General features: G+C 42.1%; 1 protein-coding gene across 4 annotated transcripts; it reads right to left on the bottom strand.

Moving 5' to 3' along the window:
• Positions 1–3,399: 3,399 nt before the first annotated feature.
• Positions 3,400–14,876, bottom strand: dars2 (aspartyl-tRNA synthetase 2, mitochondrial). Of its 4 annotated transcripts, XM_057057820.1 has the most exons (17): positions 14,596–14,876; positions 14,015–14,114; positions 13,561–13,627; positions 13,377–13,478; positions 12,237–12,332; positions 12,036–12,159; positions 11,835–11,881; positions 11,537–11,643; positions 9,859–9,928; positions 8,927–9,106; positions 8,640–8,747; positions 8,498–8,560; positions 5,104–5,256; positions 4,812–5,030; positions 4,635–4,745; positions 4,487–4,562; positions 3,400–3,758 (listed from the first exon to the last, which is right to left on the bottom strand). In XM_057057820.1, the coding sequence occupies exons 1-17, from the start codon at positions 14,768–14,770 to the stop codon at positions 3,592–3,594; spliced, it is 1,965 nt and encodes a 654-aa protein (XP_056913800.1). In that variant the 5' UTR covers positions 14,771–14,876; the 3' UTR covers positions 3,400–3,591. The 4 variants fall into 4 exon arrangements, with proteins under 4 accessions (XP_056913800.1, XP_056913797.1, XP_056913798.1 ...); XM_057057817.1 differs by having other exon boundaries at positions 4,635–5,030; XM_057057818.1 differs by having other exon boundaries at positions 4,635–5,000.
• Between the last annotated feature and the right edge of the window lie 984 nt (positions 14,877–15,860).

Below are 15,860 nucleotides of genomic sequence, written 5' to 3'. Positions count from 1 at the left end.
TCAAGAACTGAAAATTGTCATGTTAAATTAGAAGAATTAGGTCATATTTACTGAAATCCAAAGCTATTTCAATCAAAAACATCCTAACAGGGCAAGCTATATTTTAAAATAGGACCCCTTATTTGATAGGAGCTTCACAGTTCTTGCGTCCATTGAACTTATGAGATTTTGGTGGATTTCTGCTTGAACTTCTTTGCAAGATGTTAGAATAGCCTCCCACAGCTGCTGTTTGGATGTGAACTACCTCCCGCCCTCATACACTTCTTGCATAAGGACGCTCCAAAGGTTCTCAATAGGGTTGAGATCAGGGGAAATTGGGGGCCACACCATGAGTTTTTCTTCTTTTATGCCCATAGCAGCCAATGATGCAGAAGTATTCCTTGCAGCATGAGATGGTGCATTGCCATGCATGAACATTATTTTGTTTGGGAAAGCTCGGTTCTTTTTTTACCACGATCCTCAGAGGCCTAGCTCCATCCTACCTGGAGGAGCTAGTGACACCTTATCATCCAAATAGACTGCTCGGCTCTCAGAATGCTGGTCTACTTGTGGTCCCCAGAGTCTCTAGGGGTAGAATGGGGGGCGGGAGGGAGGGCGGGCCACGTCAGGGACCAGTTCGATCAGGAAGAGTTGACCAAAAGTCCTTCTGAATGATGAGTGGGTCTGATCCACAGCAACAAGTGCTATAGAGGCCATACCCATGACTCATAACATCATCAGATCACATTTATGTCCATTATTATGTCCATTTAAAACAATATTTATATATGAAGTCTCAGTTTGAAATAGTTCATTCAAATGTACATTTGAATAATAGGCTCTTTTTTTAACAAGAGGAAAACAAAATCCCAGCTTTTTGACATGTAGGAGGGTCAGCTAACCCCGAGCGTGACAAAGCTTAAGCAGTGACAGTTGGACATGTGGCCTTCAGTCCTGTTAAAAGTTATTTGCCTCCCTTTTTAAGCTTAAAGGTTCCCAGTCATCACAAATTTAGATATAATACAAATAAAAGTAGTAATTACAAAATGCAATTTTTAAATAATAATTTCAGATACTGCGGAAAGAATTCAAACCCCTCTGACCGTATGTGGAAGCACTGCAGGACTGTTTCAAGCACACAGACTGGGACATGTTCAAGACAACATTTACCTTCAGCATCCAAGAGTATGCTGAGTCTGTGTCTGGGTACATCCAAAAATGCATGGAGGATGTTACAATTATCAAAAACATCTACACACGGGCCAATGAGAAACCCTGGATGACCAGTGAGGTGAATGCGGGCTGAAAGCAAGGAATAGCGCTTTCAAGTCCTGTGATATGGAGGCATTGAAAACAGCTAGAGCCAACCTGAACCGGGCCATTAGCCTGCAAAGCACGCAAATGGGCAAAAAGTGCAGGATTCCACAGTGATCCCACTAACACCAGACGAATGTGGCTGGGCATCCACGTAATCACTGACTATAAAGCCTCACCCTCCCTCCAATGGACAACATCAGCTTCCTCAACTAAATAAACAACTTCTTTGGTAGGTTTGAGGTGCAAAACAACACCATCGGAAAAAAAATCTGTTCCTTGCTCAGATCTGCATGGACCCAGCTGACGTCCGGAGAACCCTGAGAAAGGTTAACATCCGGAAAGCAGTGGGTCCAGACAACATACCAGGAAAGGTGCTCAAGGAATGTGCTGACCAAATGGCTGGGGTGCTCACAGACATCTTCAACAGCTCACTGCACCAGGCTGTGGTGCCATCCTGTTTTAAGACTGCCACAATCATACCGGTACCAAAAAAATAACACAACCTCCTCCCTAATGATTGCCACCCGGTAGCACTCACACCCATCATGAAGTGTTTGCGAGGCTGGTAAAGGACCGCATCATCTCCAGACTCCCCTCAACAGTTGACCATACCAGTTTGCTTATCGCCCAACCATTCCACAGAGGATGCCATCTTCTCTGCACTTCATCAGAGCCTACAGCATCTGGACTGGAAAAATGCACATGTGCGGATGCTGTTCCTGGACTTCAGGAATACTATTATCCCACAGCATGATACGTAAACTGCCCCCCTTCGTTTCAGCAACCACCTGTGTAACTGGCTGCTTGATTTCCTCACTAACAGACCTCAGTGTGTGAAGGTTGGAAAAAGGGTCTCAAATGTCATATCCTTGAGCCCGGCTTCCCCCAGGGCTGTGTCCTGAGTCCACTGCTGCTCCCATTCTCACGACCTTCTACAGGAGAACTATGGAGAGCTCACTGACCAGTTGCATCTCTGTCTGGTCAGGGGCCTGTAGCGCCTCTAACTGGAAGTCCCTGCAGAGGGTGGTGAGGACAGCGGAGAAAATCATTGGGACTTCACTTCCTCCCATCCAGGACAATGCTAAAAAATGCTGTCTGACAAGGGCCAAAAACATCACCACAGACTCCTCCCACCCCCACCATGGACTGTTCTCGCTGCTGGCCTCTGGGAGGAGGTTCCTCAGCCTACAGAGCAGAACAGCCCGGTTCTGCCACAAGACTGCTCAACACACCCTGACATTCCCCCCTCCACACCGCACCCACCTACACGGGATTGCTCTTATTAGGACCTCTGTGCCTTATTGTTGTGAGGCACTGGCTCAGGTTTTGGACTGCGCAATATATATTTATATATCTTTTATTCAAAGTTCTTTTGTTTTTGTATGTATATTTATACTTTTGTAAATACAATTGTCATTATTCCTGTTGTGCACTGAGCCATTGCATCATCATTTCATTTTGATGTAAATCTTAATGACAAGTCTGTAAAAGTAAAAGTTCAGCCACACTGAAGGGGTTTCCAGATGGCTTGTTAAGAAACACTGAACAGCATCTCAGATTCCTTTAAAAACTGAATTTTGTTTTTAAATGAGTTATGATATGCAGGCAAGGACAAATGTTAATGTTAACGTTGCATAAGATACAGTACTTCATTGATCCCTGGTGGGCTACCCTGGTAAAGTGTTCATGATTCCAAGTGTGTTAATACAGTTAATAAACAATTTTAAACTTTCAAAATGTTTCCTTCTATTTTGATCATGCAGCCTAACTTTAAAATTCCATATTAAACCCAATCATGTAATGGTGGTGCAAAATCCAAATGATTATCACAAGGGACCACCATGCTGCATGGTGTGTTGATCTCTCCGTGTGGTCTAAAATGTCTAACAGAATATTAATTCCAGAATTAAAAATACTATTAAAATCCACAGCAGATCGAACATGTGTGTAAACTGGACACAGCTATTTATCAAAAAAGACTGACATTAGCTCTTTGTTCTTTATGTGACTGGCATAAAATAAATGTACACCAACATTACTTGACTTAAAATGGTGCAAGGCATTTGAAATATTACACACATAAGGCTACTATTCATACTGGAATTGGGACCCCCATTTATTTTTTAATGGGTTCATTTTAACTTACTGCAAATTTTGGTTTACATTTAGCAGCAACACTAAAAAAAAATGCAGCTTCATTTCTTCTGTCTCTGTTTTTCCTTCAATTTATAGAAACATTTGAAGGCATCTTCACCTTCTGATGGTGTCTTCATTCAGCCTCCTCAAACTCCTTCCTTACTCCATTGGCCATATGACAGAAATGTGATAGGACTTCAGCTCCTCCTCTGATATCAAGTCGGGGGCGGAGCTCATCAGGTCATGGCCACGGAATGACTTCGGGAAGGCAATCACATCACGGATACTTTGACTTGCAACCATGATGGAGAGCAGTCTATCCAAACCTTAAGAGTACAAAGGAGTAATGAGAGCAGCTGGGATTAATGGCAGGACAGCACACTTAATCTGCCCTGCAGATGGCTTGATCACTGTGCTGAATACCAACGTCCTTTCTTTCAGGGTTCTGGTTCTCAGTGGGCTGTTCATCTGAGCTAACAGCTAATCTAGCCAAAATCTCTCTGCATTCTGTAAATTGGTTGTCAAAAAGCACATTGGGAACAAGCACCTCAAACTAAAAAATATTGTAAAAACCAAACAATATTGTTCTATGAATCTGTGGACTGGCAACTGGACATTGTGTTTTTGCATAATTCAGCTGAGTCAACGGACAAACAGAAAATAAATTTAGTCAAAAACTTATCCTTGCAGAGCACCAAATATGAGAGCCACAATGTGTAACAGCAAAATGCTTTTCTAAAACAGACAAATCAGTCAATTGTTCATTATTCCAGCCAACGCAGGGTGAAAGGCAACACTAAGATTTCAAATAGAATTCAAATATATGATTTTAATTTTTGCCATCAATTTTATATTATCTGATGCCAAAAAAGTGATTGATTGACGTGCTCACTAGTGTGTAGTAAGGTGAAAAAAAGTCACAATAGCAGGGATTTTTGATGTCACCAGAGCAACATGGCAGCCCTCCTGAAGATTCAAATCCTTTAATAAGTCGTCTGATCTTCTCATTTGAGATTGCTGTCAAACATAATTATCTTGATCGAGTTAAGCTCACCCAAAGCGATGCCTCCGTGAGGTGGTGCTCCTGAATCCAGGGCCTCCAGCAGGTGCGTCAGAAGTGTGGGATCCTCCTGCAGAACCATGTTGTAAGACTTGGCCCCACTGATTGATACAAGGTGGTACTTTATCTCCTACAAACTGACCTTTAGGATGTTCTTCAGGACATAACGCTGCTCTGATGCCTTGTGGATTCGAATGGATCCACCTCCCACCTCACAGCCATTCAGCACCAGATCATAATGTTGGCCCCGAACCTTAATGCGACAGAACACTTCCATGATATGTGACCAGCATAATAAGAACAGAGCTGAAGTGACTACCTTCTGTGGTTCGGTGTACAGTAAATGTGTGTCCTCCGGCAGGGGAGCAGTAAATGGATGATGGGCTGACTCCAGATTTTCTGGCTCATGTTCACTGGTCAGAAACAGAGGGAAGTCTACCACCCACAGAAAGTGAAAGACTGAAGGATCTCGTACTGAAACGCCACAACATTCCAACAGTTCTGCGGACTGTAGACGGAGATGACCCAGCAATGTCCGCTGAGGGCACGGCAGAGTTAGGGGGCAGAGCTAAGATAGCAATGATCTGAATTCATCTAACGTAATCTCTCACCACAGTGTGTAAGGACCCAGCTGCTATTAGCAGAAGGTCTCCTGGTCTGGAGCCAGTCCTCTGCAACAACTCCGCTGTAGTTTTTGGAGAAATCAACTTTTTCAGGGGAGAGTTTAGTGTCCCATTTTCTCTGACTTGCACCAGGCTCAGCTCCTGAGTAGCAAACAATGAGACACAAAGAGACAAACTAAACCTTCGAAGAAGTCTCAGTTGCCTATAGGCATTTCTTATCTGACTTGGTCCTTAGAACAGACAAAGTCATTATCATTGGAGACTTTAATATCCATGCAGACGTTGTAAATGACAGCTTTAGAAATGGCTTCATTTCATTACTTGAGTCGGTTGGTTTCCTCCAGCAGATAAACCAACCAACTCATAACTTCAGCCACACCCTAGATCTGGTTCTGATTTATGGTGTTGAGGTAGAACATGTGTCAGTGTTCCCTCAGAACCCACTTCTGTCAGACCATTCTTTGATCACTTTTACATTTATGATTAAGGATTCTTCTATGCTCAGAGCACAGTCTTACTATAGCAGATGTCTTTCAGATAATGTTGTAGCTAAGTGTAAAGAAACGATCCCTGTGCTAATCCCAGGACCACTGTGTGTTTCCCCAGTGATCAATCATTATAATCTTAGCCCTGCTGAGGTTGACTCTATTGCTGATGGTGCAGCAACCTAACTGAGAATCACGCTTGATTCTGTTGCCCCCCTGAAAAAGAAAATAGTAAATCAGAGGAGGTGTGCCCCCTGGTATAATTCACATATCAGGACCCTCAAGCAGAAAGTGCAAAGACGAGAAAAGAAGTGACATTCTTGTAAAATAGACAGCTATCATGTAGCCTGGAAAGACTGTCTATTAGTTTACAAAAAGGCCATCCGCAAGGCTAGAACATCTTATTTTTCTTCTTTAATTGAGGATAATAATAACAACCCCAGGTTTCTTTTCAGCACTGTGGCCAAATTAACCAAGAGTCACAGTGTTTTAGATCCACATATCCCCTCTTCCCTTAGTAGTGAAGACTTCATGAGCTTATTCACTGATAAAGTTCTAGCTATCAGAGAAAAAGTTAACCAGGCCAGCCCTACAACTGGACCATCACCAGACGTGCTGACTGTGGGAACATACAGGTTCTCCAACGAGCCCTTAAACTCCTTCAGCCCTATATATTTTTCTGAGGCGTCAGCGCTCATTCAGAAATCCAAGACCACCACGTGTCTTTTAGATCCCATCCCAACACACCTGTTGAAGGATGTTTTACCACTGGCAGTTCTATCCTGGACCAGATCAATGGTTCTTTAGTGACAGGTTATGTACCTCGGTCCTACAAGGTGGCAGTGATTAAGCAGTTGCTTAAAAAAAACATCACTGGATCCTGATGTATTAGCAAATTATAGGTCAATATCCAAACTTCGTTTTATCTCTAAAGTTCTTGAGAAGGTGGTGGTGACTCAGTTACTGCAGCACCTGCAGAGAAACAGCCTGTTTGAGATATTTCAGTCAGGCTTTAGAGCTTATCAAAGCACAGAAGAACTGGTCTCTATGCTGGTTCTGCTGGACCTCAGTGCTGCTTTTGATACAGCTGATCACAGCATCCTGTTACATAGACTGGGATTGGGATTAAAGGGACAGCACTAGACTGGTTTAGATCATATTTATGTGATAGATACCAGTTTGCCCATGTCCATGGTGTTCCCTCCTCATACAGTAGGGTTAGCCACGGAGTTCCTCAAGGTTCTGTACTTGGACCAATCCTCTTCACATTGTACATGCTTCCCTTAGGGAACATTATTCGGCAGCATGGGATAAATTTTCATTGTTATGCTGATGACACTCAGCTTTAATTATCCATGAAACCAGAGGAGACAGAGAAGTTAGTGAAGCTTCAGACCTGTCTTAAAGACATAAAGTCCTGGATGTCTTCAAATTTCCTCCTCCTTAACTCAGGAAAAACTGAGGTCATGGTGTTTGGTCCTGAACCTCTCAGGGATAGATTAGATCACATGATCACTCTAGATGGTATCTCATTAACATCTAGTCTCTCTGTGAGGAATCTAAGAGTAACTTTTGACCAAACTTTCTCCTTCAACTCACACATTAAAACAGTCTCTAGAAGTGCCTTTTTTCACTTAAGAAACATTACAAAGATCAGGAAGCTACTGACGCGGCATGATGCTGAAAAGTTAGTCCATGCATATGTTACTTCCAGGCTGGACTATTGTAATTCTTTATTATCAGGGTGTCCAAACAACTCTTTAAGAAGCCTCCAGCTGATCCAAAAGGCTGCAGCCAGAGTTCTGACAGGTATTGACAAAAGAGATCACATAACTCCTGTAATGGCGTCTCTTCATTGGCTGCCCGTTAAATTTAGAATAATTTTTAAAACCCTTCTTTTGACCTACAAGGTCCTCAGAGGCCTAGCTCCATCCTACCTGAAGGAGCTAGTGATACCTTACCAGCCCAATAGACCACTCCACTCTCAGAATGCTGGTCTACTTCTGGTTCCCAGAATTTGTAGGAGTAGAATGGGGGGCCGAGCATTTAGCTACCAGGCCCCCCTGCTATGGAACCAGCTCCCTGTCCAGGTACGGGAGGCTGACTCCATCGCTACTTTTAAGATCAGACTTAAAACCTTCCTCTTTGAAAAAGCTTATTGTTACTAATTCTGTAGTTCCAGTTACTATCATAGATAGACAAATTATCATACTTAGGGGGTCGTCTAATCGTTAGGTCACATCTTAGCTATGCTGTTATAGGCCAAGGCTGCCGGGGTCCGGAATCATGATCACCTGACAGGCCTCTGTCACCCCACTGGGTCATGGTTTCCTCTCCTCTCCTTTCCGCCTCCTCATCAAGCAGGCTAGTTATGCTGATTCTTGTGTAGTTTTTCTGCTTCTCCCCCCCCCCCCCCCCCCCTTCTGTATTCACTTACAGGTATCACCGCCTTCAGAGCTGCATGATGACCTCCGGCCCCGCTGTATAAATAGTGTATTTTTGTATGTGTTGCTGTTCTCTGTGCCCGTCCTGTCCTGTCCTCTCCTCCCTCTCCTTCTCCTTCTCCCTCTCCCTCTCATTCTCCGTCTCATTCTCCCTCTTCTCCTTCTCCCTCTCCCTCTCATTCTCCGTCTCATTCTCCCTCTTCTCCTTCTCCCAGCCGGCCATCACCTTGCCACTGTTGCTTGTCTGGGGTTAGGCCCTGGGAATCTGAAAAGCGCCTTGAAACAATTTTGATTCTTAAAGATGCTATATAAATAAAGATTGATTTGATTTGATTTAAAAAGAGGCCTAAGCTCTAGATCATGAAAAATGGCATAACTTACTGGAGATTACTTTTACACAGATTTTATATAATCCACACAGCTAAAATAGAAGGGAACAAATCAAAAACCTACTTGTCCAAACTGAGTCATTGCCATCTCTTTGAGCTTGTTCAGATGGTTCCCAGACAAATGTTTCTGTTGGGTGCCAAAGCAGGTGAAAAAATAATCCATCTCATAAAGAGCCGCTTTAGGCTTTCTCTTTAAATGTTCTTACCACCCCACCGGGGACACAAATTGCCTGAACATAGCCTCCTGGTTGGCTGAGTGCTGACCTGAGGAACGGTACATCTGTGGATATGAAGATATCACTAAGGTCGATGAGCTGGATGGACACACAGACACAGGAAGCAAATTCAGGGATAATATAGACCATTTTGTGTTATAAAATGTAACCAAGACCATTGTATGATGCAAAGCTGAAAACTGTAAAATTTGCAGTCAATTCAAGAAGGAAGGAGAGTAAACAGTTTTGTTGCACTTTCAAACCACTGCATTCCTCACCTTCATAGCAAATCTGGTATCTGGTTTATCCACCCCATAATCCCTCATGGCCTCTTCAAATGTCATGGTGTTGAAAGGAAGCTGAATAGGACCCAATTCTGCAGGCCAGGAGTGCTGGAGCAAACCCTCCACAAGGGACATAATGCCCGTCTGCTCTACAAAAGACATTTCAATGTCTACCTACAGACAATGAGAGCAACTCTGTCAAGAATGCAACCAAACATCCAGCCAGCACAAAAAGCCAAAACATGACAAAAAAAATATCAGTTCAAAGTCAGGCCTTTGCTTAATGCATTTATGAGACCACCTGTCAGATATATCGGAATATATTGGAAATCTGTTAAATAAATAAAAACTTAAATTTAGGCTTTATTTATTTTTTCGCTAAAACAAATAAAAACCCATTATTTTCATTATAATAAATGTAGTTTTGCAAGGTATTTTGTTTACGCATCTTCATGATGAAGCCCCAAAACGTATTACTGTGGAAGCGACCCATCTAATACATAAAAATGTTCTCCTGCACCAGAAAGAAAGAAAGAAAGAAAGAAAGAAAGAAAGAAAGAAAGAAAGAAAGAAAGAAAGAAAGAAAGAAAGAAAGAAAGAAAGATCTCGTCACACAAGGATGACCAAATACTTTGAGTATAGATGCAAATTTGCTTCTACCACTCATTAAGTTCTTTTTAACTTAAGCAGTATACCAGCGCTATTACTAGTGGTACGAGTGGGGGAAGGTAATGTAAGGTTCTTTACGTGGTCATAAATGACAAGAAAGGCACCATATTAGGTACACAGAGCAATTGTCTTCAGCTAATAAATTCTTCTTTAGTCGCTTTCTTCACCCTAGTACCAAAGCTGTCATCAATAATCATATGCTTCATAATGTACAATCATAACCACAAAGGCAAAAATACAATTTGTGTTTGTGTCACCTGAGTGAACTCGGGCTGCCGGTCCGGTTTGGAACCCTCATCTCTGTAGCACCGAGCAATCTGGAAATATCTGAAACAGAATTAAATAAATAACAACCGATGAAGCCAGATTTAGAGGCTGTAGCCTGCTGCTCCTGCAATTGGACGTCATCCACTCTTCAACCACAGAAAAGCTAAGAACATTATACTAATACCGTGACAACCATCAAACTTTACACCAACTAACTGACAGATTAATGTAATCAATTCAAAATCAAATCAATCTTTATTTATATAGCGTCTTATACAATCAAAATTGTTTCAAGGCGCTTTCCAGAATCCCAGGGCCTGACCCCCGACAAGCAACAGTGGCAACGAAAAACTACCCTTTAACAGGACGAAACCTTGAGCAGGACCAGGCTCATGTAGGGGGACCCTCCTGCTGATGGCCGGCTGGGTAAAGAGAGAGGAGAAGGGGGAGGACAGGTAGAGGATAGGATAGGTAGGAGAGGAGAGGAGAGGAGAGGAGAGGAGAGGAGAGGAGAGGAGAGGAGAGGAGAGGAGAGGAGAGGAGAGGAGAGGAGAGGAGAGGAGAGGAGAGGAGAAGTAGAGTGAAGGGGAGGTAGAGGAGAGGAGAAGGAGAAGGAGGAGGAGGGGAAAGAGGAGAGGAAGGGAGAGGAGAGGGAGAGGAAAAGGAGAAGGAGAAGGAGGGGGAGAGGAGAGGAGGAGAGGAGAGGAGAGGAGAGGAGAGGAGAGGAGAGGAGAGGAGAGGAGAGGCACAGAGCACAGAAACACACACAAAAAATATGATATACAATCACTTCAGCGGGGCCGGAGGTCATTATGCAGCTCCGAGGGCGGCGATACCTGTAAATAAATAGGGGGCGGCAGGAGCAGAAAAACTACACAAGAATCAGCATAACTAGTCTGCTTGATGAGAAGAGGAAAGGAGAGGGGAGGAGAGGAAACCATGACCCAGTGGAGTGACAGAGGCCTGTCAGGTGATCATGTTTCCGGACCCCGGCAGCCTTGGCCTATAACAGCATAGCTAAGATGTTAACCTAACGATTAGACGACCCCCTAAGTATGATAATTTGTCTGTCTATGATAGTAACTGGAACTACTGAATTAGTAACAATAAGCTTTTTCAAAGAGGTAGGTTTTGAGTCTGATCTTAAAAGGAGCGATGGAGTCAGCCTCCCGTACCTGGACAGGGAGCTGGTTCCATAGCAGGGGGGCCTGGTAGCTAAATGCTCGGCCCCCCATTCTACTCCTAGAAACTCTGGGAACCACAAGTAGACCAGCATTCTGAGAGCGGAGCGGTCTATTGGGCTGATAAGGTATCACTAGCTCCTCCAGGTAGGATGGAGCTAGGCCTCTGAGGACCTTGTAGGTCAAAAGAAGGGTTTTAAAAATTATTCTAAATTTAACAGGCAGCCAATGAAGCGACGCCAGTACAGGAGTTATGTGATCTCTTTTGTCAATACCTGTCAGAACTCTGGCTGCATTGTTTTGTAATAAATTGTTAAATGGCATGTTATTTGAGAAAACAATTATGTTCAATACAAACACCTCAATAAAGGCAAACCTGATGTGACTGCTCCAGAAGGGAAGGTGCTGTCAGAATATACTGGTAAATCAGTCTATGGATACATGTCCATGATTTCAACTGTTTCATTTTAGAGAGACTGTTCCCCACCTGTCAATGCCAGCTACCATTAGAAGCTGCTTGAACTGTTGTGGACTCTGAGGCAGACAGTAAAACCTGCCTGGCTCTCTGGATGGAACCACAAACTCTTTGGCACCCTGAAACACAAATTCCTTTCATGTCATGGGTTTGAAATTTGACAAATATCTTCTTTAGTGAGGGAAACTGATGAGCAACACGCAAAACTAGCTTATTCTTGAAAATCCTGGAAGTTCACAGAATTCAATCATATTCAGAGAAAGCCAGTTACTCGTTAACGTATATCAGTTTGAGTAAGGGTTCTGCTTACCCCTGGAGTTCTTTTGAACAATGTTGGAGTTTCAATATCGACAAAACCTGCCAAAGTGAACATAAAGAGAGAATAGTGGCGTTTATATTTGTTTTTATTCACTGCACTGAAAACATATCAAAATGAGTTTTCATGTGACAATTTCATAAAACCTAAATTTGATAGCTGTAAGACTGTTTAATAATTGGCATTAAAACTTACCATGCATATTACAGAGGAACTCTCTCATCTTCATCACCACCTGAGATCTCAGCCTGAGGTTTCTCTGCATTTGAGATGACCTTAGATCAAGGTACCGATACTGCATTCGCAACGCCTCCGATTTCTGTACAACCACAAACATTATTTGGTAGGACTAAGAAAACTTTAATCATTGTGTGTATGTGATATAAAATAACCTACTTTGACAAAATCTTTTATCTCAAAAGGCAGCTTCTGACACAGGTTGTACACCTCGACGCTCTCCGCCAGAATTTCAATCTCTCCTGTTGGCATCAGCTGGTTTGTGTGGACATGACTCAAGTGAGCAAATCACAAGAGATGAAGAGCAAGAGATTTTGGGGTTTAATTCTGAAGTAAATTGCTGTATATGGAGGGAATAAAAAAAAATCCTCACCCCCCTCCAATTAATGCCAAGTTCTTGTGTTTCAGAGAAACGGTGAGTTCAAAACTAAGTTTTTTCTGTTATGAACAATTTTCCTTGCTGCATTTAATATTGAAGTTAATGGCCGAAGTGAGGGGACATGTTGGCAATGTTATGGCAATGCCTCCGGCAAAGTTATGGCAATGTCTCCGACAAAGTTTTAAAGCACTTTTTGAGCCTCTAGGACACGTGTTTCGCACATAGACACAATGGTAAAACAGAGATGGGAGGGAAATTCCACTCCTCAAACGAATACCCCCTGTATCCAATGAAACTGTTTAAATTACAACCAGAAAAAGTTCTGACATGTTGACATGTCTGTAAAATAAATTATTTTTGTTTAGCATAGATCATTTAAACCAGTAAGGTCAAGCAAGTTCATTTGATGATGCTTGTGCAGGTGTACGAGGTGTCACGAGTTGTAGAACAAAGACTCCTTAAAAAATGATGAAGATGTGCGAGTCAGCAACCTTCAAAATGCTACAGTTTATCATGCTAACCTTGTGATGATGAAGTAAGTAGATGGAAAAGTACTGAGAGAAAGGTGTAGTCACTAAGCATTATAAAAGGGACATGTTTATTACATTGGGCAGAGATCTCTCTGCATGCTGTTGTTGCATGTGTTCTGACTGACTTATTAAACTCTTAAAAGCAGCATTTTGACTTTGTGTTAACTGAAGAAAATCCTCGACATGTTCTCTTGGTCTCTCTTTTTTTGTTTTTTACATGAAAAACTTGGCAGGCTTCTTAAAGCCACAACATATCAAGAGCTATATTGTGACAGATAGCAACACTGCTAACAAACCTTTTCTATCAAATGCAATGCAATCATAGCTTTGCTTCCTAGTTAAGGTGTGATTTAACAATGTTAAATGTTCTTGCAACAACAAAAACCAGACCTTGTTCTCCTGTCCTTCTGGTCGGCATCTGACAGTTCCTGTGACCTTGATGACAGACTCTACTGTGAGGTCACACAGTGTTGATTTCAAATGCCAAGCAGACTGGGTACACACAAACATTTCAGAAAATCAACAACATAAACATATTTACCGGTAAGAATGCAGCAGCTGAAATGTGGCTTACTTCCTTCTGAGGGATTACAACTTGTGTCATTCCGCTGAAATCACGCAGGATGACAAACAGCTCCTGTCTGTTGAGGAAGAAATTGTTCACTAAAATCAGCCATGACAAAAACCACCAGTTCAAAACACTGACTGAAAGAAGCTCTAAATCACCCACTGAGTTTTGGAACTGAGACAACCAACCAAAAGGTCATATAAATCCAGCGACAGCAACACATAAATTACACAATCTAACCAACTTTTTTCAAATGTGGTTCTCTTAAGTAACACTGGGGGAAAAAACATCAAAAATTCTCCATAATATGCCAGAATGACAAATTTAAAAAAGAAATCAATATATTGATTCCATGCTTTTTTCCCCCAACAATTGTGGGTTAAAATGTGGTGGAGGGTTTTGTTTTGTTTTAAACTCCTGTGACTGAATTCATTGCGAAACAGTGTTTGATGAGTGAAACCTGAGGTACTGGACCCATCCACACAGAGTGACCTTCTCTCCCACATGATCTGATCTCAGTTCACCACAAGAATGACTCCTGAATGACAGACTGTTGGGACCTAAAACACAGAGAATAGCATTGTAAACGATGGGTTTGCTTCATAGAAGGATTTTCTAATATAAAATACAGAAACACTAGAAAATAACGTAAAAATATTAGGTATACAACCAATTCTAAGAGTGTGTCGTACAGGCTCTGATATATGATGGGTGGATTCATAGATCTCAAAATGGGTAGTTAGTATTTTAGAACACGTTACAAAACAGCACGATACAGAAGGTGAAGCATACAGTATACACAAAACAACAATAAATAATCAACTTTCCATGCATACATCCTTGAATTAGTTAAAAGCAGCATATCCTAGATGACATTGTGTGGGAGGTTGGAACAGAACCTGGACAGGCTGCTGTTCTGCTACAGGACACACGATTCCCTTACACATCAGTACGGTCCAGTAAACCCAAGTCAACAGATGACAGCAGATACATGCAGTCACATGAAGAAGCCTATTGAGTCTGAGCTCTGATGACAGATACCTGTGTTCTGAGGATGAACCATGCAGAGACTGGGGGAGGAGCTCAGGAGTCTAAGTTGAGCTGTGCACGGCTGGATCTCCGGACAAAGTCTGGCACTGCATCTCAGATGTGAGCTTAGATTGCGATAACAAGCAACTACCAGTCGATGAAGCAGGAATTTGCTGCTGCTTGTCATTTTTTCGAATGAAGAACAGCTGAGAGATTTTTTTTTTTAAATGGTCATATGAAAGTACCTGCGGCAACGGTCACTGATAGATAACTAGATACCTGGCTGACACACGGACCGCTGATACAATGCATGAGAGATTCACTAAAACATTGAATCAGACTTCCTACAAGGTCAAGAATCCTTCCTTGTGCTCTCAGTCTTGATTTACTTACGGGTATCTAATCAGAGAGCTAACTTGTTCAGTCCATTCAAGTACAATTGTGTAAGACTCGAGAAACGCTTCCCAGAAATGACGTTCGTTGAAGGCATCAGTAATCAAACCAAAATATAATCGATTGAAGTAGATTAGACCGATGCACCCGAACTCGGTAATATATCCCATCAGCCTTTACGGTATCACGTGATAATCTGTCAATGGCGGGTAAACGAGGAGAGATGACGTACAAATGTATGTATTATTATGTTATTATTATTATGTGCTATTTGTTTCACGTATCTTACTAGAGCGTATAATTCTTTCACTTTAGCGGAACATTGCTGCCTCCATTTTAAATATGTTTTTGCCTTTATTTATTTATGCGCGACTATAAGCATTTTATTAGATTACGTACCGCTTTAATTCTACCTTGCTAGATTCGGTGCATTTCAAATGCAAATTTAAGGTACTGTAGGAGTGATATTAATATAACGCAGACTAATGGCTTGAATTGATTTCTTAAGGGAGTGATGATGACATTAGTAAGATGATCCGATGCCGGATGGAGAAGGACCACCTCTTCTCCGGGAAGAGGTTTTCTGCTGCAGCAGGATGGGAGTGGGTGGTGGCAAAATGTTATTAATGACTGTATTTTATTGCTGTAACTTGGAATCTGGTGTGATCACAATCCAGAAACTAAACTGATGGACTTCTGCAATTTGTTTATGTCCTTGTTCCAATTTGTAGAGTTGTGCTGAGGGAAATTGGCCTGAATGGAATGCTGACTCCAGCACGAGCAGCAAGTGGGAGAACCTTAAAAAAAAACCTACAAGGTTTGTAATAATTGCTTTAAATTTAGTCTAAATGTGACAGACTAATAATTATAGGAAATGTTGTATT

Source organism: Takifugu flavidus, chromosome 15 (genome assembly GCF_003711565.1).
Source record: "Takifugu flavidus isolate HTHZ2018 chromosome 15, ASM371156v2, whole genome shotgun sequence".
Classification (NCBI taxonomy): Eukaryota; Metazoa; Chordata; class Actinopteri; order Tetraodontiformes; family Tetraodontidae; genus Takifugu; species Takifugu flavidus.
The sequence above is the reverse complement of the archived record's forward strand: the minus strand, read 5'-3'. Positions and strand labels throughout refer to the sequence as shown.

What these genes read in the sequence shown, in the direction of transcription:
- dars2 (XM_057057817.1), bottom strand. Translation starts at nt 14,770, where the DNA reads ATGACAAGCAGCAGCAAATTCCTGCTTCATCGACTGGTAGTTGCTTGT. An exon ending in TGTTCAAAAGAACTCCAGGG is followed by an intron (nt 11,644 to 11,834) that starts GTAAGCAGAACC and finishes TTTGTGTTTCAG; the next exon opens with GGTGCCAAAGAGTTTGTGGT. An exon ending in GGCAGCCCGAGTTCACTCAG is followed by an intron (nt 9,107 to 9,858) that starts GTGACACAAACA and finishes CATTGTCTGTAG; the next exon opens with GTAGACATTGAAATGTCTTT.